The sequence below is a fragment of the Lissotriton helveticus genome, chromosome 9 (genome assembly GCF_964261635.1).
Source record: "Lissotriton helveticus chromosome 9, aLisHel1.1, whole genome shotgun sequence".
Lineage (NCBI taxonomy): Eukaryota > Metazoa > Chordata > Amphibia > Caudata > Salamandridae > Lissotriton > Lissotriton helveticus.
The window spans coordinates 223,711,199-223,739,173 of NC_136070.1; the positions used below are offsets into that span (position 1 = coordinate 223,711,199).

At 39.8% G+C, this 27,975-nt stretch overlaps 1 protein-coding gene across 7 annotated transcripts in view; it reads right to left on the reverse strand.

Annotated features, from left to right (window-relative positions):
* The window catches only part of MIA2 (MIA SH3 domain ER export factor 2), a 626,403-nt gene that overhangs the window by 145,506 nt on the left and 452,922 nt on the right, over nucleotides 1–27,975 (reverse strand). For all 7 annotated transcript variants that reach the window (XM_078659761.1, XM_078659760.1, XM_078659759.1 and 4 more), the window contains exons 15-17: nucleotides 15,748–15,871; nucleotides 11,683–11,729; nucleotides 346–436 (exon numbers count right to left, since the gene is read on the reverse strand). In XM_078659761.1, the coding sequence (XP_078515887.1) occupies nucleotides 346–436; nucleotides 11,683–11,729; nucleotides 15,748–15,871 (262 nt within the window). The remainder of the gene's footprint in view (nucleotides 1–345; nucleotides 437–11,682; nucleotides 11,730–15,747; nucleotides 15,872–27,975) is intronic.

Sequence of the window (27,975 nt, forward strand, 5' to 3'; positions counted from 1 at the left end):
GGCCATATCAGAACTGCTGCACAACAACTACTGTTTTAAGAACTAGTGAAATCCTACTTATTCAATCAGTTTTCAACCCAGACCAAACATTCCAAATATTGCACTCCTCACGTCCAAACAACCACAACCAAGATTACTTTTAATTGCCAAGCCTCTCTTTCTCTTGCTTGCTGTGCTACCGCCTTACAATGTCTTGCAGCCTATCTTTGAGTTAACTGGCATCCTTACTATGCATTTCTCTCCCATTATACATTTCTAAATATAAATGAAATGTATAAAAAGACAAGAGCACCAAAGATATCTGTAAAAGAATTCTTGCATGAACATGTAAACCAACTGTCATACCTGCAAGTTCTTCCTTAGACTTCACTTCATCAGAGAGTTTGACATACAGCTGATTTCTTTCTTCTTCCAAGGTTTTCAAAGATGCATTTAGCTGTTAAAATATTTTTTATTAGTAATATCACAAGACATTTTTACATCCCCAAAGCCTTAAAATAATTTAGCTTTCTTATTTTAAAATTCTAAAGGCTATACTCAAACCTCACATATCACCAGATTAATAGGTTGGATGTGAAGATTTTGGCTCAGAAAGAAAAATGTATTAAGAATAGAGTAGAAAACTAAAGTGAGAGTTATAAGGATTACTATAATTCGCACTTGAGCAAAGACATAACTCACGCACTATTGAAATGATTTGACACTGCAATTGCAAGATGGATTTCACGCTATTCTGAAACAATTTCCAGTGAAATGCATTAAATGTCTATCAATTTACATGTGATCAGCTTAAGTGCAAAAGCACATCACCTGCATTAGCTTCCAAACAAAAAAAGAATCAGTTTTATCACATACAACTTAATTTACATTAAAATACGATAGTGTTTTGTCATCTTGAAACATTTAACATTTCACATTAAAATATAAGAAATGTTTGCGAGGTTATTTGAAAGATAGATCTCAACGCAATTACCTTTTCAGATAATTCTATACTGTGTTATTAGTAGTGGCATAGGCTTTTACTTTCATTTTTAAAAAGTTCATACTGTGATGTCACAAAATGCATTCTCAGTATAATGTTAACTACAGTTTACAGCATGTATACAAGACCACCGATTACTGCGTAGAGAGGAAAGCAAACTTTGAGACAAGGATACTAGACTGTAAAGTGCTTGTAACGCCATGAACAACTCAGATGCCTTCAGCGTTCTTCTCCTCACACTCATTTAAGTTATGCAAAATAGCTCTCACAGCCTGAACACTGCTAAAACCTGTTTTTTCCCAAGATCAGCAACTGTCATTCTGCCTGGAAATCCTACAGAAGCTTAGGGTCCTTCGGTCACTCAGTCCTTTTTACCTTCAAACTGGCTTTTTCCCTGGCAATGGTAAGGGTTGAATCAGGAAATAAAAGATGGGTCCATCTTCTATCATTACTTTTTCTGATGATCTACAGCCCATAGGATTCATTCCAGTTTTTAAAAGCTAATTATTATTTTCCAGAAACATTAAATCATTTATAAACTCATTTTAAACTAACTGCCACTTCAAGGTGATTCTACAAATACAATACAATTTAGTACAATATTTAGCAAAACATATGGCAAATAAGCAGATAAACATATTTTCCGTCATCTTTGTTCTCATATCTCATTCAGATTGTGGCAAAGCACTGCAGAACAGACACCATTGGAAATGACATCCTTTCTGTCCAGTGCTTCCATGTAAAGCAAATGTTTGAAACATCTCCCAAACGGTGGAAGAAAAGTCACAGTGCATGGAGAAGCATTACTTGCGCTACTACAGAAGAAGTACCCTTATCTGGAAAGAGAGCATGCTATATATTGTAGGTGGCATTAGGTCTACCATGATGCCAGCATTGCAGACTTTCTGTAAAGCACCATTTTAATCGCTAGTACCTCAACTGTCTGAGGGATCAATGCTTGTCCCAAGATTTACTAAACTATATGGACAATAGTTTCAACAAGAGAAACATATCACTCACCAATTCAGTTTGACCTTTCAGCCATAGAAGAAAAGACTTCAGATCCATCTTGTTAATGTATGACAATGTTTATAATGAAGATGTTTAAATTAAGCTAAAATAATAGTTAAGCTGATTAATGCTGGCTTAAGAGTTGACCAACAATGAAAAGGACAGAAACCAATCAAAGACTAGATCGTGAATTAAAATGTATACTAGCAGCGGAAATTATCATGCCAGCAGAAGCAAATGAGTACAAGTACATTAATTAACTGCACTTGTCATCTTGATTGGGAGTGAGATTCTTCATGTTGCCCTGCTGTCCTCCTGACGATAGTAAGGAGACTATACACAGTTGCTCCACAGGGATAGCTGTTTTGGGAGTGCCGCGGCTGCTGGGGACTGCAAGTCCCACAACTCTTGGTGCCTGGAAACACCTGAGGCTCATCTGGCCATTGCTACTTCTGGCGTGCTGCAGTCCCACATTGCTGGATGTGCATGTGCCGTCCGTATTTGATTTGCAACCAAGTTGGTTGTGCAACTGATAACTGAAATAGCTGATAAGGTTAAAGCCATTAAGAATGCAGGATTGAGACCAATCTTGGCACACCTTGAAATTATATAACAAGCCCAAAAGGCTACGTTAAACCCAATATCACAGGGGAATGGAACTAGTGAAGATGATTCCCCAAGCAACTCTAACAAGTTCATCAAAAGTCCCGACAAAAGATGCATTTGCAAGGGCCCTGCTCCCACTGCTTCTTTACCATTAACCAAAATGAACCAAGAATCTTCTAGTTAGCTTACTGTTGAGAACCAGGTGGAGACTCAAATGCAATGGACAGGAAGTAGACTGAGCACCCTGGAACTACGGTATAAGATACTTTTAAGGAATCAACAGTCATTAATTTACCACCCGAGTCTTGTCTATATGTGGTAATTCTGTCTGGTGCTCCCAAACTGCGAGGAGGCCAGACTGAAACACCGGAGGAACAAAAGTTTGGATTGGCTTGTGAAAAAAAGAAATTTCCCACACTCATTAGCACACAACATTCTTTTCTCATACAGAATGGGATGGATTTGGAAGAAAAGACCGATAGTCCAGGGGATTGTATCATCATTAATTTCAGGGACCCTAATATGGTGTGGAAATTGATGTTTGATGATGTACAGCGGAAAGATGGCCATTTAATTATTCTCTTGCCCCTAGGATAGTTTTATAAACCTAGGTCTAATGCCAATGGACTACTACCATCCTTTGCTAAAGTATTTGTAAACTAACATGCCCCTTTATAATGATCAACAATGATTCAGTAGGAATTTCACCATACCAGTCTCAAATCGCTATGATGCATTGGAAATGGTTGATTGACTGAGTGCTAAAGAAATCTCCCTGCACAGTCTGAGCCTTGAGGGGGAGGTTAAAGGATCTGATGTAGAATAGGTTACTTTCACTGTTGAAGGGGGAGGGGGAGGGCGGGGGGGGTGACACCCTCTAACTTGATGACAAATATAGCCCCGGCTCAAAGGCAGTTGTATGGTGAGCCAATGAGTATTCTTACAATTTCTGGTACTCTGTTGAAGGCACAGGAAATAAAACAAAGAGTGACCTCCCCTATTTGAAACTCTACTTCTAACGATCCTAAAAACAAATAAGATCCTCATATATATGCTGGTTTGACTCTGATGTCATGGAACCTGGCGGGATTACCTCTAAACTTTCCAACCCTGATTGGATTATGTTTATTGGAAAAAATAGCATATGTGCGTTCCAGGAGACATGGGCAGTGGATTAAATGTATGTAAATGGTTACTCTAAATAGAACGTTGAACCCAGACCTCCGGAAAAAGCTGGGAGAGTGATCGGTGGTTTAATGATTATAGTAAAAAATTAGATTGCCTATACTCACAAGCAGTTTCCCTGATTCCCCTGATATAATGGTGCTCCAGCTCAAGTTTCCTTACGGTTTAAAAAGGATTGTACTTAATGCTTATGCAAGATGAGTCTCTTCGAGTGTTGACTCATTCGTTTTGGCTGTTAGAAGATCTAGGTGTCTATCAGTAGCAGGATAAAATTGTGGTTGCAGGGGACTTCAATGTTTCATTTGAGCCATCTCCTTCAATTAATGCCTTGATAGAGGAGGAAGATGAGCTCTAGGGTATCCCTTATTGTCTGGTAAAGTTCAACATGTTTTCCATAATGCCATCCTTCAGCTGGCTTCCTTAGTGGTTGGGAGGAGCTTAAGGGCCTGTAATGCCCGGACTCGTTATGATCCAGATAGGCAGCCTACCTTCAAAAGAGGAACTAGTAGTAGTGTTATCGATTACACCCTGCTAGACATAAGACTCTGGCCACTACTTGGTGACATGGGAATTGTTTTTCGATCAGACAGCGACCACAACCCATTGCTCTTATGTCTGTCTGGTGACTCTCTCAAGAGTGGTTTGTTTCCTTGCTATGCTTTAGCTCAGGAGCCCATCCTAACAAATAATTTCAGAAGAATCACTTGACCCCGGATTTTAGCAGACTGTGGATTGCACTCTAGGATTTATCATTTGTTCTTGCAATTTCTTAATAGGTATAACAAATGCCACTCTTTCCCCTGCATCATTACCTGCTATTCATAGTGATTTTTTAAAAATGTTATGCCAGGTATTTCATAAGGAGGCAACCCAAAAGACACCAGCTCTCCGGAATGGGCATAGATGGTATAAGGCAGAGTGTAAGTTGGCAAGAATTGATCTCAAGAGGGCTATTAGAGAGAGTAGCCGCTTGGACATTTCAGCAGCTGGGCTTAGATATACTTGCCAAAGTAAAAAAGCAATGGGCTGCAAAAAACTGGCAGAAGTTTTTGATAGCAGCTAGGGTTAAGGATAACCGCTCCTTCTGGCACATTGTTTTGCACGGAAGTTTATATAGCATTAGTACCCTCCTTGCTACCATATTCTGCCAGAGAAGTGGGTTGATCATTTTTCTGCACTCTGAAACAAAAATGATACAATTGCTATTACACCTCAGTCTATAGTATTAAACACTCTTCCCCATGATAGATCTACTGATGTTGAACTAACTTTCAGCCTTGAAGATACATGCACGGCCATCAACTGATTAAAATAAGCAAAAGCTCCCGGCCAAGATCATATTCCTGGTAATCTGTTTAAGTCAGAGCCACTAATCTAGACACCGTATATTAATCTTACATCAAAAGCAGTAGCTGTGGGGGAGGAATTCTGGATTCTTGGAGAGGTGCGGGGATAATTGCAGAGTACAAGAAAGGTGATGCTTCCAGCCCAATACATTACAGAACCATTAGCTTAATCAACAATATTGAGAAACAAAATTCAAGCCAAGTACTGGATAAATTGCAGGCCTGGATGGACACAAACTGTGTTCTTTCACCTCTTCAGGCAGGCTTCTGTGCCAAAGCAAGTACTTGTGATCAAGCTTTTAGGTTCACTTTATTAAACTGGAAACATGTATTGTTAAACAACAAGCAACTGTATTGTGCTTTTGTTGACTTAAGATCAGCTTTTGATCTTGCGCCTCTATAAAGCTTATGAATGTACTTTTAAGCACGGGAGCCCCTATTAACCCTGATAGCTAGGATGCATGAAGCTAATTCGCTCAGGTTCAATGAAGGAAATACGGAGAGCTAACTGAAAGAATACCCATAAAGCGTGGAGTACGCCTGGGTGCGTTTTGGCACCAACGTTATTTACCCTGTATATAAATGGGGCGGTAAATGATCTTGCTGATTGTAGGAATGAATTGTCATGTCTGAATGGGAGGAAAATACAAATTCTGTTTGCTGATGATTCCTTATTAATATCCAAGACCCCTGATGGCTCCAGATACTATTAGATACATTCTTGAATTTTTGTGCATGTAGAGGACTGGAACTCAACACAAAAAAAGACAAACTTTATGGTGTTTGGAAAGGGTAGAAATTGACGGAAAGTCCCTGGAGCAGGTTCACAATTTGACTATTTTGGGTGTTAGGACGTTGAATGAGTTAAATTGGGAGCCACAATTCAGCAAAAGCCACCTGATTATAGTACAAAGATCAAAAGCTGAAATCTATTTTTTAAAGCAGAGCCAACTGGGTCCAAGAAGCCCAGCTCTGGAGGTTTATCATGCTAAATCCCAAGGTGCTGTAATCTTTGGAGTTGAGATATGGGGATATGTGGACTTTAATAAACTGGTAGTAAGGCAAAATAATTTTGTACGGTCTCTTGTTTCGGTCCCCACTAGTACCCCACTTGTCCCCTTGTTTTATGGTGTACGCATTAAAAGAATTGCCAATGTTGCCTCACTCAAACCATTGATGTACTGGTTATAGCAGAAACTACCTGACTTGGTTTAAATTACTTGGCCTGTCTATGGGATTACCTCGAGGGAATAAGTAAAGTAGTGCTACCTACTGTACAAACAAAATACTGGGAATATGTGCATGACAAATATACCTTGAGTACAAAGGCAGGATGTTTAACCAGTTAATTTCTGAGTAATAAGTTCAGATGCAAATAATTCTACCTTTTTTTTTATATGGTTTCCCCGCCATTAGCAAAGAGTTTGTACTTGAGATTTTGTTTGGGCTGCTTGCCACGAAGTGCCTTTGATGATTGGGTTAGAGAGCAAGCTTCAGATAAGTGTACAGAATGTGGCCTAGTGCCAGAAACAGAAGAACATGTCCTTTTTTTCTGCACTGTGTCTTATCATTTTCACAAGTGCTAGATACGCCCAATTTGTTTAAACTTAAAAATTACACGTTATTTGATTGCACACAGAATCCTAAAAACAGATATATATGGCCCAATTGTCTTTGCAGTAAGTCGTTTTTTTGCTGAATTTTACGGATTAAACGCCTGAAGATTAGGTCTTAAAAATACAGCGATATGTATGCTTTTGTAATAGATTATGACGTGGTCTTATTTTTTACAAAGAGTTTATCTGTTGGGTATTCGTTTTATGATAATCAATATGAACTTAAATGCAATTCTATTCTTGTATTTCAAATACTGGTTCTTTTAATGTATGAAGTTTTTAGATATTTTTTATTATCCAGTGTTTGCAGTTTTGAGGAGTGTTTAACCCAGTATCTTTTTATTAGATGTGTGTATTTTATCTGTATTTGTTTTTGCTAGAATCTATTTATTCACATTAAATTATATTATCAAAGCTGTTGTGTACTAATGCCAAATGCAATAATATAGTACGAAAATTCGGTCTGCTTTATGATTTTTTTAAAAGTTGTATTGAATGAATGAAGTACATTAATACACATCTGGACTGATTTCATGCAGTAAGTCCAGCAAGAACACAATGATGGTGTTTAAAGATCTCTTATTGCAAGGCACCTGCACTTGGGAGACCAGACTAGGTGAAATATCTAAAGCCACTGTAAAAAAAAAGGATACTATAAGAACATATAATATTATTATTAAATTTGTATTTGTTTGATTACTTAAAATCTTACAAAAAGCAGGTAAAACATTTACAGTTATAAAAATGCTAAAAACGATCCATATGTTCAAATAATTTTCATCAATCTGATATAAAAGTCAATGGATTAAAATTGGATTTTTGGTTAATTCAATAGGTTCATATTCACACATCTCATAAATTAATTAAGTACAAGCTTCCAACTTTTTTTGGACCATAAATAGAAATTTAACAAAAGCTGAGTTCATTGGCAAGTCATCAGGGTTTAAGCTTGCCACTAGTGCCTGCCTACAAGTCCTAACACCACGTTCATTGAACATTTTCTTGTGTACTTTTTCTTTCCACTTTCAAGTCAGGACAAAGACACAATAAGTGTAAAATAGCTTCTTGACCTGACTTACATAGTCTACATAAGCAGTTTTCGTCTGATCTTTTCCATGGTGCCAAGTGGCATAAGCCCGGAAAATGGCCAAACCTAGCATTGATAAATACTTGCTTGTTTTTTTTTTTACCATGAAGTTTCCAGGTAAGTTTGAATCTTCTTTTTTTTTTTAAACCATTCACAATTGGCCATGCGTGCTTTCGTTTAACAAAAATGTCTTTGTCCCTTATCAAGGAGAGATAACCGGTTAGTTTATTTACCGCTTTTTTTAAACTTTCCTGCGCAACAGTGGTGTTCCAGATAGGTGTTATACCAAACTCTTCAATTGCTAGATTTAAGTAAGAGCTGGCAGTTAGCGACCGGTTATTTTTTATTTCAAGCCACAGTAGACGAGACATTTCATTGTCATGATCGTTTTTTATTCTATTCCACACTTTCATTGTGTTCCCTTTCCTTGCACAACATTGGTTGTTTAGCCCAAATTCCAATCGCACTTGGGCTTGCGAAGCATTCTTAGGAAGAGAAAATAAGATTCTGTACGTTTTAGCAACTGAGGTGTTAATAATGTCTGCGTCTTTCCGTTGAACACCTCACTGCCATACGTTAGAGTTGGCAGTAATTTTGCTGCAATTGTTTTTAATAAAGGGCGATAGGACAAGACTCCAATGGTTCTCTGAATTGCTCTAAATGCACCAATGAGGGTGTTTGCTTTCCTTTTAATGTCGAGTTTTTGAGTATTAAACTTGCCGTTATCATTGAATGTTACTCCCAGGTATTTATAGTCCGCTACTCGCTCCAATTTTTTTCCTTGCAGGATCCATTTGTGTGCGTGTGTTGTTCGTTTGTTTTTTGTAATTACCATCACCTTGGTTTTGGCTTCGTTTATGTGCATACCATTTGCCTCAGAATACTTAGAGATGCCATCAATCAGTCGTTGCAAGAACATATGAAATGTAGCTACAATTTATGTGAACCTAGACAATATTTATATCATACTCTTATTAAGACTAATCACAGACATAAAGGTAAGATCACTTTCACCTAGCACACTTGTCCCACCGACATGTGAGGTACATAATCTCATCTATGATATGTAACTACCAATGTGAAAAGGATTCTTGAAAAAAAAAAAAAAGATACACCCAAAACAATTGTGACATCCGATTTATGTGGTATTGTTTCTTTGAAAGAGATTTAAGACATTGAACAAAACAGAAAGAATACCTTAGGACAGCATTCACATTTTGTCCTATGAGCTCTTTAAAAAGTAAATGAAAACCACATCAGAATATCAAGGTTAAAAACGGTTATGTTTGATGTGGTTGACAATTGCATTGCAAATTTTATCAGCCCAAGAAAAAACAGCCAAAAAAGTACTTGAATCAGGGGACTGCTATCTTGCAGAAAGGATTTTGCACTATGCAGCAGTCTTTTGGGGCTTTGTCCTCGATCTGGAGTTTCATAAGCCCAACTATGGAGAGCTGCAAAAACAACAATTGATGGACAGAATGCAGAACAATGTCATACATTCACCCCAGTACAGAGATCTGGGCTAAATCCATCCTTTTTGTGCTCACCATGCCATTCCAGTTTGGACCCAGCCATATGCTAATCAGTCTTGACCCTGCGCCCAATGGGAACAGTCCAACCCGAACTGCCAGGCAAGGTCCTCCCTGGACTGGAAACAAGCATCCTAGGACCGGTTTCGGGCTTTCAGCCAGGATAGCTTGACTCCAGTGGCATGGAGAGCACAGGACCCGCGTCTGGGCATACCCGTCCCACTCGGGATGACAAATGCAAAAAGAACAATTGACGGACAGAGTACAGAACAATGTCATACATTTGCCCCAGTAGAGATCTGGGAGTAAATCCATAGTTTTTTTGCTCACCATGCCATTCCAGTTTGGACCCAGCCATATGCAAATTAGTCTTGACCCTGCCCCCAATGGGAACAGTCCAGCCCGAACTGCCAGGCCAGGTCCTCCCTGTAAACAAGCATCCTAGGACAAGTTTCGGGCTTTCAGCCCAAATCAGCCTGGATAGCTTGACTCCAGTGGCAGGATCGCTTGACTGGAGGTGAATGTTTTGATTTGTTCTGCATTACGTCCATCAATTGTATGTCTTTAACTATGGAGAACGTCATCTTCCCAGCGAGCTAAAGAGAGACTACAGCATGCGAACATGGTAGAAAAGTTCCACTTTGATGCAGAATCTCTGACTTAAACATTACTGTTCATGGCCGACACGGACTAAACTATATCCATCACGCATGTGCAGGAACACGGACCACTATAAAAAAAAGAGCCCCCGCTTCAGTTAGACGCTTTGAAACTGGTTCCTCTGTTCAGAAGTTTTTACTGGTGGCATCTCCTTTAGCATGTAGCCCTGCTCACTATTTCCATTGACTATTCCTGTTATTTTTTGTTTTTTCTTCGTTCTTGTCTACTCGCCTTTTCACATGCCTGGACACTTCTCATTGCTTCATTCCACTTTTGCAATTTCTATTCTCACAATACCATTTCCACGGTCTTGTTACAGTCAATTATTTTATTTACTTTCTGTGTATTCAGCTGTGCTTTGTACTCCATCAATCATCAAACTTACTTTGCAACTACCTTCAATTTCGACTACAGTCTACTATACAACTACCTTTGATTATTCCAATAAAGGATCAATCAGGAGTAATTATAGCTGCCATAATATATGTTCCGCTCATAGGTCAAACCTACAGCCAGATAACAGCAGCAACCAACTTATTCATGCGCAGTAAAACTTCTGAAAAACAAAGAAAAGTGCTTCAGAGTAGGGCAGGCACTGCCACACAAGATCAGAACTTTGAATGCTCAAAAAATCCTGCCAAAATGATCCAGGTTTATGGGCAAACAGACTGCAGTCCTAAGGATTAAGCTACTTGAACAGAAAATACTTTAAAATTAAATTGTGGGCTGCTGAATTAACTAACGTAGCACTCCCTGTCATAGGCCTTTGGCCGAGGCCGGATAATATCCGCAGCTAAACACAGGAAAATGAAAAAATCACAGAAACAGCCTCCAGAACACATGCATTTGCACTGGTGGGAGACAGACCAAAGAAAAGGCATGGAGAGGAAAAGCCAACGTCACATACAAGGAAACAGTACATGCGAATCAATATACCTCCCAATAATGGAAAGTACACAAGAGAGCCTAAACCTTTCAAAGAGCAAAATTTCAAAAGAAGGACGTGATGGGTTATAAAGAGGATTTGGTTCCAATGCTCAGATGAAACGCATCATGCAGACTGGAAGTTTTCAGGTGGGTCAGATGGAACCCACGTGAGGGATAATTATTTACTATCACAAGTATAGTCTGTGATGATGAAGGCTAAACAAAGATGAAGAAGATTTCATGAAGTAGTTAAAAGTACATTTTTTAGGTGTCTCTGTGACTTACAGTTTTTTTGAGAATGTTGGGAACTCATAATATATGCTGTTTTGTTATTGTCATGTTGTTAATGCACAGATTGCGGGAACACAGACATGTAGAATATCGTGCCTGTTTGGAAACTCGGATAGGCAACATTTCTTTAACAAAATAGTGTCTGGCGAAGAACTTTAAGAAATGATTACCAGTATTGCAGGTGATGGGTGATATTTTTAGGGAAAAGTTCATGACATTAATTTTGACGCTGGCTGGTAAATAAACTGTTACAAAAAAGTTGTTGATAATTCAATTAAACCAAAGCCTTCCAACTGTGCGTCTGTGTGCATCATTCACACGATGCACATAAAGTCAAACAGATACTGCACAAAAAACATCTTTGTGGGAATGCTCTTTAGAATAACGTCTATAATAAATACCAGTTTTATGATTATACAGTTTCTTTTAAGTATCATACCTTAGCTGCGTAAATCAGCTTCTTTACAGTTCGCTTTTGATTATCATCTAAAAAGAGATATTAAGGGAAAATGAGTCAGGCAAAATAATGTTCAGTGAATAACAGCAAGCACTGGACTACAATGCCACTTCAGGGGTAGTAAGAGCTATATAATGCAAAATGCAATTTCAATATATCAACAATGCATAGATTTGGAATACTTAAATTTAACCTGGAATTTTGTTTATATGACAAAAATCCACTTCCCAATTTTTCCACACGTAATCAACATTGTGCACAGTGTTTTAATCACAAAGAAATTCAGACTATGGCACAATGGATTAAAGATCAAAGCCGTTACACGAAATTTAATACATAGCCTAATCCTTTAATATGCCCATTATCTCTGCTCTGTAGCACAATAATCTGTTAATCTGATTTAGATAGCATACCTTCCAAAATTCAAACATGGGAAGAATGTAAGTTTTAACAATTTGGAAACCTATTTGTAGTCATCTCTTTGTGGATCTTTCAAGCACATTAGAAGCACACTTTTGGTTTAAGCCCTTCTAGCAATTGAAGGTCTTTCCAGAAAGGCAAGAACATCAAGCAAAGTGACACTTTACGCCACCTCTGCTGCACTCACTAAGGATCAGACTCCGATTAAGTGGGCTCGGTAACTTGGATCTCATGAAAAATATCATTTTCACCTCAAAGAGGCACCATATGTCTTTGCAAGGATCGCTGCCATGACCCAGATATTCTGTTTTCCTTGTTCTCCCTTTTTTTACTTCCTTTTTCTGCTTCGTTAGTTACTCTAACATCATCTATAGTTCCTTAGGTCTTACTTTAAAAGTTTTTTTTATATCAATGAGATATATTTGGATCGTATTTTATTGATATTTTTACAGCACACTTATTATTACTGAAAAAAATAAAGGTTTCAATAAACATTCTGCATATAAAAATCCTGCCTATTTCAATATTAAAAACCGGCGATTTTCCGACAGACAATTCTAAAATGGCAGATTCATAATTAAATAGCAGTTACATACCTACCCTTCCTCTAGCAACAGAGTTCATTAATGGGTTGAGCATCTTGAGATAACTGCCTGAGATAGCTGCCTCATGAATAAGGTGTTGAGTGTTCTAATTGTTGTGAGCGTTTTAAATTAAAGGCTTTGATTTGTGAAGGTGTGTCTGTCATGGATGGATGTTGGCCCCCTTTTGTTTATTCTCTAAATCAGTCAGTAGCAGGGACATTTAAAATAAGCTGGACAGGGCACCCATATGGTAGGCTTCAAATGTGTTCCCTTTATATGCAGACAACACCGTTGTGATGTCACATACCGCTACTGGCTTAAAGAATCTGATAGAACGTAATTAGATTTTTATAGATGGCCACTATCTCACCACACATTTCTCCAAGACATTAATTTAAACCATTGAACCCAAGCCTAAAAGATTTAGGAGAAGGTCATCGAGAAGGCCGTCAACAAACAACTGACCAGCTTCCTCGAGGAGAACACCATCCTGGACCCGTCCCAGTCTGGGTTCTGCAGCAACCACAGCACCGAAACGGCCCTAATCAGCACCACCGATGACATCAGGACCCTACTAGACAACGGAGAAACCGTGGCCCTCATCCTCCTGGACCGGTCAGGCGCCTTCGACACAGTCTGCCACCACACACTACGAACTCGCCTCCATGACGCTGGGATCCAAGAGAAGGCCCTGGACTGGACCACCTCCTTCATCTCCGGCAGAACACAGAGCTTCCGTCTCCCCCCCTTTCGCTCCGAAGCCACCGAGATCATTTGCGACGTACCCCAGGGCTCATTCCTCAGCCCAACGCTGTTCAACATCTACATGGCACCGCTCGCCCGCGTCACCCAACTGCATGACCTCAATATTATCTCTTACGCCGATGACACCCAACTGATCCTCTCCCTCACCAAGGACCCCCACACCTCCAAAACCAACCTCCACGAAGGAATGAAGGCCATCGCCGACTGGATGAGAAACAGCAGACTGAAGCTCAATTCGGACAAGATGGAGGTTCTCATCCTCAGTTCCACCCCCTTGACCTGGGACGACTCCTGGTGCCCGACTGTACTAGGAACAGCTCCAACACCCACCGAGCACGCACGCAACCTATGGGTCATCCTAGACTCCACCCTCTCCAAGACGAAGCAGGTCAACGCCGTTTCTTCCTCCTGCTTCAACTCCCTCCGCAGGATCTACAAGTGGATCCCCACCGAAACAAGAAGGACGGTCACCCAGGCCCTCGTCAGCAGCAGACTGAACTACGGAAACGCCCTCTACGCAGGAGCCTCGGCCAAACTCCTGAAACAGCTCCAACGCATCCAGAACGCCTCTGCACGCCTGATCCTCGACATCCCTCGCCACAGCCACATTACACCCCACCTGAGAGACAAGTACTGGCTCATGTCAACAAGAGGATAACCGACAAGCTCCTCATCCACGCACACAAAACACTCCACAACACCGGACCAGCATACCTCAACAGCTGACTCAGGTTCTACACCCCCACTCGCCATCTCCGCTCCGCCGACCACACCCTCGCCACTGTCCCCCGCATCCGAAGAGCGACCTCGGCAGGAGATCCTTCTCCCACCTCGCCGCCAAGACGTGGAACACCCTCCCCATCCACTTACGGCAGACCCAGGACCTGCTGACCTTTAGGAGACTCCTCAAGACCTGGCTCTTCGAACAGTAGCGGCACCTCCCCTCCCTCCCCCCACCCCACGCGCCTGGAGACCCTCACGGGTATGTAGTGCGCTTTACAAATACTATGATTGATTGATAGAACTTTTAGTATGAATGATCACGACATTAAGAAAGGGCCATTGTTTTGTATCGAGGTGTACTGTTTGACAATACTAATACTAAGTATGCCAATCTCCTATAAGTCACAAGGGATCAGTTGATATGATCTGTTAGGGGCAGTCATTCATTTCTTGTCCAAAATAAAGAACAAACTCTTGCACAGTAAATGTGCATCATTTGCCTCGTGTGGCACAGGTGTCTGGGGTAGGTACCATTGAAACCAGCATGTGTTGGGTCATTCTCAAACCACACCGCATTTCACTTGCCACGAGGAACTGGGACTCCAGTATTTGGAGTATGCTTTTACATTTGCAACATCTTCCTTAAGGTTTTTAGTTTGGACCAATCCAGGGTCTACACTGGCAAATGTAGATTATCTGATTTATGTGCTTAGATTCCGCTAATAAAATTAAATGGTTAAGTAATGCCAATATATTTTTAGGGATTTATGCCATACTGAACAGTATGTGATCACTTGGAACATCAGTAAACCTAATAACACTAGTCAATAAGCATTTAAATAAAGAAGGGTTATGCTACAGGAAGGAACTAAAGTTGTTCCATCTATAACCAGGACTTTTGCTTCAATTAAATCTTCTTCTAGGATAATGCCGGATCTGAATCTGCTTTTTAAGATACAATAATATATGTATTATGTAGATTCAGAGTTGGAATTTCATATCATCTAATATCATTCCCAAATGGGTGGATGTTTGATCAATCAGTCCATGTGACAAATTATCTGTTCATACTATGATACATTTGATATTTTTTGCGACATTTATAGACCAGCCCTCATTAGACACCTCATTCGATTTCTTGTGGCAAGAAAGATTTACCATCAGCGGAACTGCCTTTTTATATTTACAATTGCTATCCTCACCTCTGACTGGTCATGCTGTCCCAAAAATATTTAGTGATTCTCTTGGTTCGAGTACCTTTTCTGTTAACCTCAAAATACAGTGCCGCCAAATCCAAAATTGCACTACCTGTTCTAATTTCCTTCTTTGGTTGAATTCTATACTAGGTTGTTTGGCAAAAGAGCTCTTTAATTAAGTTACAAAGACACACACCAGTTGAGAGATCATTGTCAGGGGGATGATGTTTCTAAAAAGTGTATGAAACCCAGTAAATTAAAATTCTGATGATTTAATTGATGGTTTGTTGTACACAGTTTTTTAACAAAATGTAATCCCAAACCTGGTTGACTTTAAGTTTAACAACACTGAACATTACCCAGGTGCTCTCCATTTTCAGTTTGGGTTGTTACATCTTCTTCCCAGTTGTTATTGTCCATGTTGTTCTCTTGGCCCAACTCTGCACTCCAATCTTTCATGGTCAGCAAACATTCAGTGAGGGACTACGAAGAAATAACAACATTACTGGCCATATTATCAATCTTGCATAGCAAAAGAAAATGTTCCAAATTTGACTTTTTGAAGCAGAACAACATATATGACGTATGGTGCAACGTAAAGCAAAATAACAAACCATCTAGTGTTTAGGTTTGAAATTATCCTTGAAGTAAAAGTTTATCTTTGATGCATCGAGCATAGGCTGTGTCAGAAAGAGTCTCGTAGACATCGACCACAAGTCTACAACAAACAGTTGTTTGTGTGATTAGCTACACTGGTTTGATTTGCCTTTCTTTTTTTATGTATGTACCGGTTTCATCTGAGTACTAACTCTCCTCCTTCACCACTTCACCATAGAGTGATGTTCATGTCAAAAAGTAATTCAGGCTGCAAAACTACTGTTAAAGGTAACTAGTTTCTTTTCCAGCTGCTTGGACCTATTCTAAATTCACATGCTGCGCATCGGTTAAGAAGTGGTATTTTCAACTTGTGGAGGACAGTTTGAAGGATGAGTGGTGCTAAACAAATATTTAATTACTGTCTGACCTACGGGAGTTTCTTTTTGAAAGAGAAAAGCAATAAAATTAAGCAGTAATGTTCAGTAAACATATGACTTGGGAGACCACGTTGTAGATGCACTAATGCCATTTAATAAAATATTAAATGCATATTAGCATGGCTCTTTGTTGTGCACAATGTGTCTTTGGTCTGACTACTGAAGTCTCATTAGATAGAGTAACAACATTAGATTGTTTGCACAGTTCATCTTACTATAAATCCCTCAGTATTTGGTGAACCCAAAACTTGTGACATAAGCGCAACAAAAATATTCAGTATTTCTTATTGGTTAAGTATCCTATATGTAATACATGACTGCTCTTCTACCATTTACAATATGTAACGCCCTTTAGCAGAAATCATTGGATTACAAAAAATAAGGTATGCGAAGAGTCTACAGTCAAAACAAAACTTGGATTTGTTTGCATGACTACCTTACCTTTATCTGTAACAAGGTACGGCCCTTGCATAGTACAATCCTGAATCTCACTAACTCTTAGTAATGTAAATGCTATTAAAAATGTAATCTTTAAAATATCTTAAAGTAGTTTTCTGCATTGGTTCAAAGGATTCATTTATAAGGCCTGCCAAGACCATCTTCAAATTTTATCTTGGTGCATGTGTACAGTACAGCCAACTTTGCTCTTTCCTGAAACCGTTTAAAACTAGTATTGCAAAATGTATTTTGGGTTTATAACCCTAAACTATATTGTACTCACTTTTAAGGGGACTAATAAAGAACACTTACTTAAATATATAATACAGAAGAGGAGATGTAGCACCATCAGCCTTTCTTGAGTTACTTCAACTTCCAAATGTCTCTACACCACTTTTAGTAGCAGGTCCATTTGATAGAATAACATTTTCCAGTAGATGTCTTTCTGACCTCTTTGACAACCTTCATACATTTCTCTAGTAAGTTTAGAAACTGACGATATGTGGACTAACATGTCATGCTGCCAGTTGCAGCCTTTTTTTATCTGAGTGATAAACCTTTCCTTTTACATGGTTAGCATGTTGAATGAGGCTTGCTCTGTTGTGTCATCCTTACTAGATGTGAGTATCATAGTTGTCTCACCCACTGTGGCGATATTTGAACAGTGGTCATGCTTAAGATAGTGCAATTGATGATTAGCAGAGGAACCAGTGGTAACAGTGGAAAAGCATACACAAGACAGTGGATTCCACAGAGGCTGTTGATACTTAAAGGAAAGGTATTGTGATTTGTTGAGTGTTCACCTGATGCCAAAAGTTTTATGCTTGGTGTTCCGTAATGTTTGAAGATGTTTACGATCAGTTTTTGTTTAAACTTCTATTTATGAGATATGCCCATTTGTGTGCTTAATACAACTGTCAGTGCATTTTCTTCTTCTGGGAAATGGTGTGATTCAAATACTTAGTAATGGACCAGTGCCAAATGTCTTGTTCGAGTCTTGGTAGCATGTAACACTTTGTGACGACTTGCTTGATAGAACAGAACACAGTCATATTTTCTGTTAGGATTCATACAACGTGTTTGTTTACTTACCTTGAACTGCTTTCAGGCCTACAAACCGCCCCCTGCGGTTTAATACGCTCATGTAAGCAGATACACCATGCACTAGCCAAGGCTCCTAATCTATCGCCCGTTTCCCCACAGCACCACCCGATAGAGTTGAAATATCGCCATCAAAAATACGAAGTGCTGCCATTTCCCTTCAACTCCACAGCGTCCACATTTGGAGGTAGGCAGTGATGTACAGTTGGGCAAAACTAAGCTAAAAAATACATTCAATAAGGTTGAATCATGATCGACCCGTTTTCTGTTTATTCACAGAATTTCCTTGTATTCCTGGCAAGCATGCACAACAGTGTTTGGAGAAAAAGACAACAGGTATCTTCAGGCACTACAGGTTGAGTCCGAGAGCTAAAGATAATACCCGAAGGGTCCAATAGTACTGACATCAATTCCATTATCATTTTATGTTTCATAGTGAAGGCCATTTCAGTCCACGTCCTGAGGAGAACCCCCAAATAATACAGTGGTTCGAAATGCGTTGACTCTGAGCTGGAGTAAGAAGGAAGGGGTGTTCCAGGGAATCAAGCACATAATTCAAACTTCCCCTTGAAATTTAACCCCATGTGAAGAATAGTCTCTGGCTCAGTAAACAAGCAGTGTGTATAGAATAGAGAGGTACCCCTTGAGAAACCAAGGGAATGGGGTTAACCAACCAGAGTAAATGAATTCCCTTGAGAGAGAATAAACCAGAGGTAGCTATACCAAACCTTACAAAGTCATGATAACATACAACAGAACATGAATAAAGTTAAAAAATTCATTTATTTTTTTAATAGGTTTAAAAAGAGGGAAAACAATTGTAGGGTTAACTAATCTAAATCCCTAGTCTTAAAATACAATTAAAACAATACATCCAATTGCGACCTGCACTATTAGGAAATTGACAGAACAAGTACAACAAAAAATTATTGAATACAGATTGTATATCCAGGCTCCGTTTCGATAACACCGGAATATATCGCTATCACTTCAGCAATTCAACTTAGGTGTTGGAGACTTGGATTATACCAGGTATTGCGTCGACGCGTTTCGGTGGGTTTTCCTTATAGTAACCACCTTTATCAAGACAAATGATATCTGTCACATGTAGGGGATGTATACAATTACCCTGCAATAGATTATATACAGAAAATTAAGTTCAGAAAAATAATTTTTCTTTCAGATAAGTTTTTACATCAAATTGCAATGATACACTTTTAACTTCACCGTGCTCTTTAGCATGTACACAGATTTTCAATAACTGGGACATTTATAATCAGGATATTCAATAGGGGGCCCTATGAGCCACTTCTTAACGGTAGCACTTTCTTATGACTCTAAAACATTGATTTGTTACTTATACCCTTCCCAAAGTCCACCTGGAGACAAAAAATCAATAAAGTCAATACAACACTTGTAGACACAGTGATTTATAAATAAACATTTCGGCCGTATGGTATAACTATAGAGGAAAGGTTCACAGGGCCGACTTATCGAGCTTGATTGCTGTTGGAGATGGAGCACCCAAAATTCATATTGGTTAGCTAGTGTAGGAGATATACTAGGTACTAACTTACCCTAGATATCCCAAGGTGAACTGTCCTTGTGGTTGCAAAGACTTCCTAAGCCAATAATGGACCACAGCTGGGGACTTGATAATGCCCTGTTACCAGCGATCTAACATGAGATACCAAGATAATTGGGTTAATATACTGCTAAGCAGTGTTATTATTAAACTATCAAAGCCAAAGTCTGTGCCTACCTGTTTCACTATGTGCAGCCTTGGTCGTTGTCCATCATATGATTATTCCAAGTTAAGTTTGTGAATGTTTAAAACCTCTTTTTAATAATTGGTTTCTAGACCAACGGTGACTAGAGAAAAAGGGAGAGAGGAAGTAGGATACAATCGAGAATGTGTATTCCTAATGGTATATCAAATTGTAGTCAAGCATGTGAAAATAATGAAAAAGTATACCATAAGTAGCATGCTTGCAGTCCGTTATGTGCAGTACTGTGGGGAATAGATGTTTATCGTGTTTGTCTCTGCCTTGGCCTTTATATGGAGAGCGATTACCTTGGAAATAAAGGTAGAAATAAAGGAAATGTTGATTTATTATTAGAAATGCCCTGCATATTCATTAAGGTTGGCTGGTAGACTCAGGGCAATGTCGATTTCCTCGCTCACCTGATTGATGATAGGTGATTCCTGTTGTTGCTGTAGGCTTCTTAACTTGCCTTTAAGTCAACTACCTAAACACAAATAATAATAATACAGCTAAGCGTCATTCTATGAGTTAAGGGAATCTATGTACCTATAAATTATCCCGGAGACATGGCCTAATGGATATCTCACCTGTAAGGCAGAGCAGAGAAGCGTTGTCTGTGGGGGTCCGCGTCGTATGCACGGACAATGCCGATTCCACACCAGCTTAAATCCTCGGGATTGGTCAACGTGAGATTACATCGCACCAATTACGAGATGCCTATTCGAAGACTGCATATGTTAATGGGGTCTTGGACTATGACAAAGCTCATTGGGGCTTGTAGGCCAATCAAAACCCTTTGCTGGATGGGACTGTGGAATGGCGATGGAGTTCTCTTTCTGGTCCGCCACCTGACTCCCTTCGATATTATTGACATATTGCTGCCAAGTGTGGGGCTGCTCTTATCGTATGAATCGAAGTTGGAAAGATGGGTGATAAGTACCTGGTCTGGAATAAAGGTGTCCAAAGTGCGGCACCGAGGGGACTACTTACTAAATATAAAGCAATTCCTGTGTTAAGTCTGCAAATAATCCTGATTCACGCAAGCCACAGTATTTATGATTGATTTGCGGATGTCGCCTTAAAAGTGGGGGAGTCATGCCGCGAGTCTGCGTGTCCAGCCATTTAACGTGCCTAATTCGTTGCTATAAGGAGCATTAGGCGGAAGTTGCTAAAGTACATTCATCTATCAAAACTATTATTTAAATGGGAGGACTTTTTGTAGGCTCAGATACGGCAATATCAAAAAGTAAATCGCAGTTATCTTTTACAATGTTATCTAAAGTGGCCTGCAAGAGACCGGTCCATTAGTTTATCAGTAATATCTCTGGTTCAGTACGAAAAACTCAATTGGACCCCCGTTAAGAGCTTACATTAAGAGTTAACAGTGGGGTCTCGATATAACTCACATGTTAGAGAATGGATTTATATCGTGAACAGGGTGAGTGATCAGCAGAAAACGTCTTGATAGGAAAGTACTGCCTCTTTCTTGAAAGTAAGTGTTGCTAGGTGTAGCGGGATGACCGATCTAATTACAGATACAGTTAGAGATTTCTAAAGCCATTTTGTCCAGTCCTCCCTTGTGTTGAGCCCATGGTGGATTGTGTTCAGGTGGCAGAAGTACCACTGTTCCCTTACTTTTCTTATTTTATCAATGTCACCCCCCCTTCGGTTGGTTCTGATTTTTTCTAAAATGAACCATCGCAGTTCCTCGCACGTGTGGTTGAACGCTTTAAAGTGTTCAGTCAGTGGAGCGTTGGGTTTGTTGGTCCGTATTGCTGATTTGTGCTCCAACACTCGAGTACGTAACTCTCTACCTGTTTCTCCAACATACCCATTTCAGAGGTTACAATCGGTCAGAACCATCTCGGAACCATCTACCTCAGAGCAACTCCAGGGAATACATTGCAACAAGGAGCAAACAATACTAGAGGCAATAGAGTTCCCAATCGTGAACCTATCTAATAGAGTTCTTACGAAGACAGAACAAGATGTTCTTCAAAAAGGGTTTCGTTTTGCGATGGTTCATTTTAGAAAAAATCAGAACCAACCGAAGGGGGGGTGACATTGATAAAATAAGAAAAGTAAGGGAACAGTGGTACTTCTGCCACCTGAACACAATCCACCATGGGCTCAACACAAGGGAGGACTGGACAAAATGCCTTTAGAAATCTCTAACTGTATCTGTAATTATATCGGTCATCCCGCTACACCTAGCAACACTTACTTTCAAGAAAGAGGCAGTACTTTCCTATCACGACGTTTTCTGCTGATCACTCACCCTGTTCACGATATAAATCCATTCTCTAACATGTGAATTATATCGAGACCCCGCTGTTAACTCTTAATGTAAGCTCTTAACGGGGGTCCAATTGAGTTTTTCGTACTGAACCAGAGATATTACTGATAAACTAATGGACCGGTCTCTTGCAGGCCACTTTAGATAACATTGTAAAAGATAACTGCGATTTACTTTTTGATATTGCCGTATCTGAGCCTACAAAAAGTCCTCCCATTTAAATAATAGTTTTGATAGATGAACGTACTTTAGCAACTTCCGCCTAATGCTCCTTATAGCAATGAATTAGGCACGTTAAATGGCTGGACACGCAGGCTCGCGGCATGACTCTCGCACTTTTAAGCCGACATCCGCAAATCAATCATAAATACTGTGGCTTGCGTGAATCAGTATTATTTGCAGACTTAACACGGGAATTGCTTTATATTTAGTAAGTAGTCCCCTCGGTGCCGCACTTTGGACACCTTTATTCCAGACCAGATACTTATCACTGGTCTTTCCAACTTCGATTCATACGATAAGAGCAGCCCCACACTTGGCAGCAATATGTCAATAATCTCGAAGGGAGTTAGGTGGCGGACCAGAAAGAGAACTCCATCGCCATTCCACAGTCCCATCCAGCAAAGGGTTTTGATTGGCCTACAAGCCCCAATGAGCTTCGTCATAGTCCAAGACCCCATTAACATATGCAGTCTTCGAATGGGCATCTCGTGATTGGTGCAATGTAATCTCACGTTGACCAATCACGAGGATTTAAGCTGGTCTTAAGGTGTGGAATCGGTATTGTCCGTGCATACGACGCGGACCCCCACAGACAACGCTTCTCTGCTCTGCCTTACAGGTGAGATATCCATTAGGCCATGTCTCCGGGATAATTTATAGGTACATAGATTCCCTTAACTCATAGAATGACGCTTAGCTGTATTATTATTATTTGTGTTTAGGTAGTTGACTTAAAGGCAATTTAAGAAGCCTACAGCAACAACAGGAATCACCTATCGTCAATCAGGTGAGCGAGGAAATCGACATTGCCCTGAGTCTACCAGCCAACCTTAATGAATATGCAGGGCATTTCTAATAATAAATCAACATTTCCTTTATTTCTACCTTTATTTCCAAGGTAATCGCTCTCCATATAAAGGCCAAGGCAGAGACAAACACGATAAACATCTATTCCCCACAGTACTGCACATAACGGACTGCAAGCATGCTACTTATGGTATATTTTTTCATTATTTTCACATGCTTGACTACAATTTGATATACCATTAGGAATACACATTCTCGATTGTATCCTACTTCCTCTCTCCCTTTTTCTCTAGTCACCGTTGGTCTAGAAACCAATTATTAAAAAGAGGTTTTAAACATTCACAAACTTAACTTGGAATAATCATATGATGGACAACGACCAAGGCTGCACATAGTGAAACAGGTAGGCACAGACTTTGGCTTTGATAGTTTAATAATAACACTGCTTAGCAGTATATTAACCCAATTATCTTGGTATCTCATGTTAGATCGCTGGTAACAGGGCATTATCAAGTCCCCAGCTGTGGTCCATTATTGGCTTAGGAAGTCTTTGCAACCACAAGGACAGTTCACCTTGGGATATCTAGGGTAAGTTAGTACCTAGTATATCTCCTACACTAGCTAACCAATATGAATTTGGGTGCTCCATCTCCAACAGCAATCAAGCTCGATAAGTCATCCCTGTGGACCTTTCCTCTATAGTTATACCATACGGCCGAAATGTTTATTTATAAATCACTGTGTCTACAAGTGTTGTATTGACTTTATTGATTTTTTGTCTTCAGGTGGACTTTGGGAAGGGTATAAGTAACAAATCAATGTTTTAGAGTCATAAGAAAGTGCTACCGTTAAGAAGTGGCTCATAGGGCCCCTATTGAATATCCGGATTATAAATGTCCCAGTTATTGAAAATCTGTGTACATGCTAAAGAGCACTGTGAAGTTAAAAGTGTATCATTGCAATTTGATGTAAAAACTTATCTGAAAGAAAAATTATTTTTCTGAACTTAATTTTCTGTATATAATCTATTGCAGGGTAATTGTATACATCCCCTACATGTGACAGATATCATTTGTCTTGATAAAGGTGGTTACTATAAGGAAAACCCACCGAAACGCATCAACGCAAAACCTGGTATAATCCAAGTCTCCAACACCTAAGTTGAATTGCTGAAGTGATAGTGATATATTCCGGTGTTATCGAAACGGAGACTGGATATACAATCTGTATTCAATAATTTTATGTTGTACTTGTTCTGTCAATTTCCTAATAGTGCAGGTCGCAATTGGATGTATTGTTTTAATTGTATTTTAAGACTAGGGATTTAGATTAGTTAACCCTACAATTGTTTTCCCTCTTTTTAAACCTATTCAAAAATAAATGAATTTTTTTTACTTTATTCATGTTCTGTTGTACGTTATCATGACGTTGTAAGGTTTGGTATAGCTACCTCTGTTTTATTCTCTCTCAAGGGAATTCATTTACTCTGGTCAGTAAACAAGCAGGCCCTTGTAATGTATGTAATGTCTGCTTGTTTTTGTATATATGTAATATCTAAGGACTGGTGCCTCAGAATGAATTAATTTGAGGCATTGTATATTTGTTTATATGGTGCTTATATGAATGTAGTACATTGATTTTGTGTATCTTGCGTTATTCTTTTGAATGTTTTCATGTATTAATGATGTTATTGTATGACAATATTGTTCTGTCTGTGACATGCTGAAAGATTTCCAGAAAAATATTTATAAAGTACAAATGACAAAATGAAAAAAGTCGTCCCGCCTAGGATCATTCGGCTAGTAGCGGTGCAGCGCATTTAAACAAAACCTGTCTGGCCTTTGTTCTTGTTTAATAAATGTAAATGTAAATGTATTTGAGCTTGTAAAGCGCACTGCTACCCGTCCGTAGGTTTCCTGGCGCTGTATAACTCTGGGGAACCCGTCCTGGCTTTCCCTATGGGATGGTCCCTGCTGGGAGTCCCCAAGGTGGAGCCAGGCATCCCTGGAATTGATGGGGCCGTTGTGGAGATTAGGCAAGCTAATGCCCAGAGTTGCCGAGTGGAACCCCTGATTAGAGTAAGCACCGAAGCGAGAATTATCGAGTCCGCTGACCCAAGTCCACGACCCTGCCGCGTCGGGAATTGAACCCTGGTCCCGGGTCGATTTCTGCTCCCGGGTCTGCCGCCTCTAACCAGTGAGCCACACTACTCCACAATACGTTTGAGTGGTCCAGGCCAGCCAGTGACAGGACCCAAGCCTTCTCTTTTGACCCTCTTCATGCCTACGAAGACAGCTTTTAGTACCAGATAACTGATATGTTTTATGTATCCCCTAATTTGTAATGCGCCTGGAGGTGGGTCTCATCCCCTGCGTGACTCATCTGTTGTGTTTATGAATGTAGGAACTGACTGTATGAAACTTCTTCCCTTTATCATGATGCTATTTGTCCACCATGATAACTATTTTTGCAACTAGTTTGTGACCATCAATATATCCTCACATTCAGCTGGTATTTGTAACCATTTAGTTGTATGTTTGGATCATCCCCAGCAATCTTATCACAGTTCTAAGATGTCAGAGACTGAAGGGTCTGGTAAAGTTAATTTTGTTACACAAATGCCAATGAGTTGGAAACATTACTGATTTCTCTGTATTCAGTTCTGCTTCCTAACAAACTTTGTGGAAAGTAGTGATGATATCTTCATCTTGACTTAAAACCCCAATCAAAACAGGTTCCTGTCTGATGAATGCATGTCTAACATTGTTGAAGCAAATTCCCATCTACCAGCCAGTTCTCCACGTATGGGTATACATGACTGAGCTACCACCTTAAATAGATCTTTTAAATCTGTTTAAATTTGTGGTCAAAGGCATGATCTTGAGAAGCAGTGCCTTCTGAAACTTGTGCGTCTTGTTCAGGATACACGAGTCCAAAACAAAGTTATGTTTCAGAAAGAGAATATATACATAGTATATTCCCTTAGAATATTTCTTGTTTTCTCTCTTTTTGAGGGACATCCTACTCTATCGCCCCTTTAGGTGTTAGCTCCTCTATCTCCTTATGTAATAGAGGTATATGTTCTCTTTTGTATACTTAGTTTTGGAGTCCAATCGTTGGTGAGGTCTTGATGAACTCAATACAGCATCCATGCATTATTAGAGCAATTTTTCTGTCGTTATCAACTGCCACTGTTTTAGATTGTTCCTTATTTTGCCGCCTAACCGTATTTGATGTAGACTCAAATGAGAAGAGCTTTTTTTGGGGCTGGTGAAGAACCTATTGAGCTCTTCCTCTCGCACATAAAGAGATATCTTGGTGGCACTGTTCGCTCCCTTGAGTGTGTGCTTGATAGGAAGCTGAAGATGGCTTTGTCTGAAACTGATTAGGCATGAAAGATTGACACATTTTTCCTCTTCCTTTATTAGTTGCATCTCTTCTAAAGCAGCCTCGTGTTTGTAATGTTCTCATTATTTTGGTGGTGATTTGCCTACATCTTGTGTTGAAGGAATCATTTCCACTCTAATCAAGTGAGTATTCCCTTCTAATTTGCATTACAATAACTTCAGGTTGCACTTCATGAAATATGAAATGTATATCCCTACATGTCTGTGTGACATTCTTCCTGCAGACAGACCTTTACTTGCTTAGTCATGTGATGATTTCAATCATGCACTGGTAAATGATGGATGAAGTAATCAATTTTCCCATACACCTGACAATCGTAAATTCTTGGTATAGCATTTGAACTAATTAACAATTCACTGCTGCTCTCTCCATATAGCTTCCCACTGACTTTTCCTGCTTCTCTTCCAACTATGTACCATATGTAACTCACTTTAAAAGTGCATAACCTATTGCTACATCGTCAAGAGGGGATGGCCTAAAAGAATAAACTTCTATTTAGTTTTTGTACGTGGAATCTGTGTCAGTATTGTGCCATGTGTTATAATCATCTCACTGCCACTGTGCGAATTATGTTTTATGGGATCCGGAGATTGACAATCTATTCCCCACTGCATATGTAGTGTATTCTTCTGACTCTTCATTTTGTTTTAAAGGGGCATGAGTAACCAGCTCTTCACTTTTTGTGTTAACGCTTCTGTATCCTATATATCCTCTTCAGTCATAATTTGTAAACAAGTGTAAGAAGAAAGAGCTGACAGTTTGTGAGTTGTCCTTATTGATTTCTTTTTTTTTTTTTTTTACTTAGAAGATTGCTGTGTTGACTTCAAAAGGCCTGCTGTGGACTTAGGTGCCATTTTCAGCTTTTATTGTCGTTTGTCATGAGGCACTGGTGGCTTTGGGTCTTGTGGCATAATTTTAAGAATTTCTTTAGGATTGAATCCAGGTCTAACTCCATCTTCTGATAAACCCATTTCTGTCATGGATGCTTGATGTTGTCGATCTGTGTGCTATTGATAGTGGCTCCTTTGACAGCTTTTAATGTGCCAATGCTACTTCTCTGGGTTTCTCTCAAGATTTTAGATTTAAATGACGAGCAAGCATTACAATCCTATGGCTTCTTGCCATTCGTTTATCAAAAAGTGCATACCAGAAGCTCCTCCTCTACAGTAAAGTTACAAGGGGACAATCCAGCAAGGAGCTTACCGGCCAGCACGCCATCACGCCGACAGCAGCTCCAGCGCCAGCTCCTGGGTGGGGAACGCTGTAGTCTCGCCGCCACAGCTCCAACCACGCGGCTGGAGACTACAGCTCCCAGCGAGCTTTGCGGGAACTTCCTGCCTCCCGCACTCTTTGCGCCCGGAGGCGCTACAAAGAGCAGACGCTCCCTCGGTGGAACAATCCAGCAAGGAGCTTATCGGCCAGCACGCCATCACGCCGACAGCAGCTCCAGCGCTAGCTCCTGGGTGGGGAACGCTGTAGTCTCGCCGCCACAGCTCCAACCACGCGGCTGGAGAC